Genomic DNA, 5,874 nt, shown 5'->3' with positions numbered 1-5,874 from the left:
AAGTGGAGAGGAAGAGATGCGGAGGAAGAAGCATTCGACAATGACTTTATCCTGCGCAACAGTCATCTCCCAATCGATCGGCCGATAGATTGGGGAGGCTGAATTGATCGGCTGATCGATTCAGTCTTCTTCTGTGCTCTCTATAAAATAACATGAATTGATCGCCTGATCGATTCATCTCTCTCGCATCACACGCGATTTCCAACCCCTAATCGATCGGTTGATCGATTGGTGATGCCCAATCGATCGACTGATCGATTGGGGACCATTCTGTGCTCGCGACATTTCTTCCCAATCGATCAGTTGACCGATGGAGATGTTGTTTATCGCAACACTGTGCCCAATCGATTAGCTAATTGATTGGGTTGTGTCCAATTTGATCATTTGATCAAATTGACCAACCCTAGCTTGCCCGAGTCAAGTCTAAGGTGCCCCAAGCCCAACATCCGGTCAACCATGACCTGTTGGGACTCCTCGTGCCTAGCATCTGGTCAACTTTGACCTACTGGGAATTCTTCGTCAAGTGTCCGGTCAATCCTTTAACCCACTTGGACTTTCCCTTTGTGCCAAATGTTGGGTCAACCTTGAACCACTTGGACTTACCTCTCGTGCCAAGTGTCCGGTCCTCCATGACCCACTTAGACTTCCACCAGATGTCTGGGCACCCTTGACCCATCTGAATTTTCTCGTGCCAAGTATCAAATCAATCCTTTGACCTACTTAGGCTTTCCAACACCATGTGTCCGGTCAACCTTCACCCACCTGAATTTCCACGTGTTTGACTTCACTCACTAGGTCTTTCCATCTGCCTAGCTTCACTCACTAGGGCTTTTCATCTACCTGGCTTCACTCACCAGGACTTTCACCTAGCTTCACTCACTAGGTCTTTCCTTCTGCCTAGCTTCACTCACTAGTACTTTCCATCTGCCTAGCTTCACTCACCAGGACTTTCACCTAGCTTCACTCACTAGGGTTTTCACCTGGCTTCACTCAACAGGATTTTCCCACTGCCCGACTTCACTCACCAGGACTTTCCAACTGCCTGGCTTCACTCACCGAGACTTTCACCTACCTAGCTTCACTCACTAGGTCATTCACCTAGCTTCACTCACTAGGATTTTCCAACTGCCTAGCTTCATTCACTAGGTCTTTCACCTAGCTTCACTCACCAGGATTTTCCAACTGCCTAGCTTCATTGACTAGGTCTTTCACCTGACTTCACTCACCAGGATTTTTCCTTGTCTAACTTCCAGTTAGGACTTTTCTAGTCAAGTATCCGGTCAACCCTTTGACCTACTTGACTCTTCTTCACATCTAACTGGTCAGTCCTTGACTAGAGGGGAATTGTATCAATAATTTTCCCAATTGGACGATTACATCTGCAATCTCCATGTATTGCCAAACATCGAAACTCAAATATCAAAACTCAAGCTTAAGCCAACTCAAGCTTAGTCAACTAAGTCAGCCTTGACTTAGGGATATTGCACCAACAACTCATTCTTGAAAATAATCCGAAGGTGGAGAAGCCTCGCACAAGCTCAAATATAAAAAATGCAACAAGAAATACAAACTAGGTTACAAAAGAAATAAAAAATAATTATAACAAGGAACCTTACTTTGTTTGTTCTTTTCTTATTTGGAATAGCCTCTTGATGCTTGGAAAGTATAACAACACTTCTCTTCCAGACCCTTAAGAACTAACATGAACAATGATTTTGAGCTATGCCTTCAAACATTCATGAAACCCCTTTTCTAGGGTTTACTTGACGCTGCCAATCAATCCAACTTTCCCCAATTGATTGTCACATCAACATTTGACTATTCACCTATAAAATGACTCTTTTTCAAACCCTGAATAGATTAGTGAGACATACCAATCGATTCGACAACTTCTTAATGGATCACCCAATCGATTCAAAAGCCTATTATTCTCTTACAAAATGTCTTAATCGATTATCTAATCGATCAAGCGTGCTCCCAATCAATTACCCAATCAACCTAGGAAGCTTTTGGTCACTGGCAAATTTCTCCAATCAATGATCGATTGGAGATGTTTTTTGATTGATTATCCAATCGATCCAGCACCCTTCTATTTTACGAAGAAAAACTTCCAATCGATCACTTGATTAATTAGCTTTGGACCAATCGATTGTCTATGCTTCATCCTGAAACATGGTTTTAGGATTCATTTGCCCAACTTGAAGCCTTCCATGACTTATTGGGACTTCCCATCGCCTAGCATACAATCAATCTTGACCTGCCAAGACTTCTTCACCAAGTATCCAGTTAACCCTTAATCAACTTGGACTTTTCCTTGCCTAGTTCCCAACTAGGGATTTTCTTATGCTAAGTGTTTAGCTCCCAGCTAATCCACCTTGGACTTAACCTAGTTCTCAACTAGGTTTGCTTAGTCCCACTAGGACTTCACTTGTACTACATGTTTAGCTCTTAGCCAACCCACCTTGGACTTAACCTAGTTCCTAATTAGATTTGCCTAGCCCCACTAGGACTTTATTTATGTCATGTGTTTAACTCCCTGCTAACTTACCTTGGACTTAACCTAGTTTCCAACTAGGCTTGCCTAGTCTCACTAGGACTTTCATTTGCCTAATCTTCAATTAGGATTTCTCTTTGCCAATGTGCATTCCTCCTTGATCTACTTGAATTTTCCTCTTGTCAATCTTTATTTTAGACTTCCCCATGCCTAATCCTAAAGTTAGGATTTTACCTTGTCTAACCTCCAGTTAGAACTTTGCTAGTCAAGTCTTCAATCACCTTGATGCACTTGACTTCTCATTCACATATGTTGTCCAAACATCGAAACTCAAGCTCAGGCCAACCCGAACTTAATTAATCTGGTCAACTTTGATCCAAGGAAAATTGCACCAACAGAATATACCTCTAATTTTATTTCAACTCATTGCAAGGAACAAAATACATGAGATGGAAGATCAATTGGTGGCACGGTATATCAATAGTTTGAAATACCATATCCAAAACATCGTCAATATGTTTGACCTTGTGTTTGTATCTATGACACACTAAAGGGCATTGGTTGTGAAAAAATATACACGTCGAAATAATAGAATTTTCCCTACGAACACTACTAGCGGTCGAGAATAGGGACTATTGGAAGTGGCAATGACGTGGGAATCAATAAAAGTAGTAGGCAATTTAATAGAGGTAATGACAGAGTTGACGACCTAAAGCGTTTCATTGTGGAGAGATCAGATACAGACAGTTAAAGTGTAAGAAGGCTTCAGGAAAGAAAGCACTATTTATTGACAATGAAGATTATGAAGAAAAAGAAGCAGAGATCACGGGAGATCGAGTGTTTGATGAAGAAGTCATAAATGAAATAGTAGTGGAAGGAGATGTCGGGACAACATTAGTAGTACAATGCTCTTGTTTGGCACCAAAGGTGGTAGTGGACGATGATTGGATATGGAGTAATATTTTTTAGCCAACTTGTACTATCTTGGGTAAGGTATGTCTCTTTGTGATCGATGCAGAAAACTATGAAAATATTGTGTCCCCTGAAGTTATGCAGAAACTGAATATCCAGATTGAGAGTCACCCTAAATTCTATAAATTAACATGGTTTAAGAAAGGGTGAAGTATTGATATCTAAGAGGGCACTTGTTCCATTTTCTATTGGTTCAAAATGTAAGGATGTTATTTTGTGTGATGTTGTACTGATGGATGCTTACCATTTGTTGTTAGGCAGACTGTGGCAATATGATAGACGTGTGCATCACGATGGGAGAGCCAATATTTACAGTTTTGTATTCGAGGGAATTAAAATTGTACTCCTACCTTATAAACAGTCGGTGGAACAACCCAAATCTACAAGTGATGTTGCAGCCTTATTGTCTCGGGCTCAATTTGACAAGGGGCTTCTAGAAGCAGAAAAGGGGTATGTTTTAATGGGAAAGGAAGTGTTGGAATACAACACTATTCCAGAATCTATGGCTCCACTCATTATCGAATTTAGTGAGCTTTTTCCTGAAGTGTTACTGAGAGAATTGTCTCATTTGCGTTATATTCAGCATTATATTGATTTGGAGCCTGGAGCGACACTGCCAAGCATAGTACATTACATGATGAACCCGCATGAGAATGAGGAGCTGAGACAACATGTTGAAGAATTATTAGTTAAGGGTCATATTAAAGATAGCATGAGCCCTTGTATTGTACTTGCCCTTTTAATACCAAAGAATGATGGCTCTTTTGTGGACAAAATGGTCATCAATAAAATCACTGTCAGGTACCGTTTTCCCATTTCTTATTTAGATGATTTGCTTGACTAGATTAGTGGAAATACTAGTAGGTTTGTTATGGTGTACTTTGATAATATTATGATATATAGTGTGACCCCTGAACATCATCTTTAGCATGTGAGAGAGGGTTTTAGTGTGTTACACAGGGAGAAGTTTATATTGCAATGAAGAAGTGTGTGTTTATGGTCCCCAAGGTGTTGTTTTTAGGTTATGTGATCTCAGGAGCAAGTTTGGAAGTCGACAAATCTAAGATACAAGCAGTGAAAGATTGACCTACACCGATGACCTTAACAAAAGCAAGGAGTTTTCACGATTTGACCTTGTTTTACAGACATTTCATTGCTTCTTTCAGCACTATTATCGCTCCTATAATAGACTTCATGAAGGGTGACCAGTTTGAGTGGACTGCAAAGGTAGATTTAGTTTTTCGATTGATTAAAGAACGACTCACAATGGCACTAATCTTAGTGCTCTTAGAATTTTTTCAACCGTTCGAGTTACATATATATGCCTCTAAAATTGCCATTGACACAATATTCAATCAGAACACCAAACCTGTAGCATTTTTCAGTGAAAATTTTATCTAAAACTAAACTAAACTAAACTACAGTACTTATGATGTTAAGTTTTATACTGTTATGCAAGAAGTGAGACATTAACATTAATATTTATTTCACAAGGAATTTATCATGTATATGAACCATGATTCATTGAGACATCTACACCAGCAAAACAAAGTATCGCCCCGACACTTTGTTTTGCTTATTTGGAGCAGTTCGCCTATACGGTGAGACATAAAGTAGGGGTTGCTAATCGGATGGTAGATGATTTGAGTCACAAGAGCAGCTTACTAGTTTATATGCATGTGGAGGTGTTAGGTTTCGACTCTTTTCGTGAGTTACTTGTTGATGATCCTTACTTTTATGTCGTAATGCAAGATGAATAGGTTGGAAAGAAAATAGGTTTTTTACTGCATGATGGTTTCTATTTAAAGGTAATCAATTACGTATTCTAGACTGTAGTCTCCATTTGTAAATAATCAAGGAGTTGCACAGTGAGAGGCATGTGGGTCAAGACCGAACATTGCAGTTAATTTAGACTTCCTATTTTTGGCCTTTACTATGGCGAGAAGTCAGGAAGTATGTGCAGTGGTGCAAAATTTGTCAAGTCTCTAAGGGGGCAACAACTAATGCAAGACTGTACATGCCTTTGTTAGTCCCTTCTCGACCTTGGGTTAATATTAGCATGGATTTTGTACTAGGTTTGTCATGTATTCAATGAGGTAGTGATTCCATCTTTGTTATCATTGATAGATTTTCTAAGATGGTTTACGTTATTCCTTGCAAGAAGACTATTGATGCTATTAATGTGGCACAATTGTTCTTTCAAGATGTCTCTTGTCGTCATGGCCTTCGGGCATCCATTGTGTTAGATCGGGACACTCATTTTCTTAGTCAATTTTGGCACAACTTGTGGAAGATGGTTAATACAAAGTTAAATTTTAGTAGTGCTTATCATCCTCAAACAGATGGTCAGACAGAGGTTGTGAATTAATCACTTGACAATTTATTGTGTTGCTTAGTGGGAGATCATG

The 5,874-nt window shown here is 39.6% G+C and overlaps 1 protein-coding gene across 1 annotated transcript; it reads left to right on the top strand.

Moving 5' to 3' along the window:
- The first annotated feature begins 3,698 nt into the window (after positions 1-3,698).
- On the top strand, positions 3,699-5,226 carry LOC121979864. The gene is made up of 3 exons (XM_042531849.1): positions 3,699-4,267; positions 4,633-4,693; positions 5,056-5,226. Exons 1-3 carry the CDS (start codon positions 3,699-3,701, stop codon positions 5,224-5,226), a joined length of 801 nt encoding a protein of 266 aa, XP_042387783.1.
- Positions 5,227-5,874: the final 648 nt, after the last annotated feature.

The sequence above is a fragment of the Zingiber officinale genome, chromosome 5A (genome assembly GCF_018446385.1).
Source record: "Zingiber officinale cultivar Zhangliang chromosome 5A, Zo_v1.1, whole genome shotgun sequence".
NCBI classification, from domain to species: domain Eukaryota; kingdom Viridiplantae; phylum Streptophyta; class Magnoliopsida; order Zingiberales; family Zingiberaceae; genus Zingiber; species Zingiber officinale.
Note: the sequence above shows the minus strand (reverse complement) of the source record. Positions and strands in the feature narration are given on the sequence as shown.

Coding starts and splice junctions, on each gene's coding strand:
- LOC121979864 (XM_042531849.1), top strand. CDS start 3,699: ATGGATGCTTACCATTTGTTGTTAGGCAGACTGTGGCAATATGATAGA. Junction 4,268..4,632: donor ATCAATAAAATCACTGTCAG/GTACCGTTTTCC, acceptor TGCTTCTTTCAG/CACTATTATCGCTCCTATAA. Junction 4,694..5,055: donor AGTTTGAGTGGACTGCAAAG/GTAGATTTAGTT, acceptor TATTTGGAGCAG/TTCGCCTATACGGTGAGACA.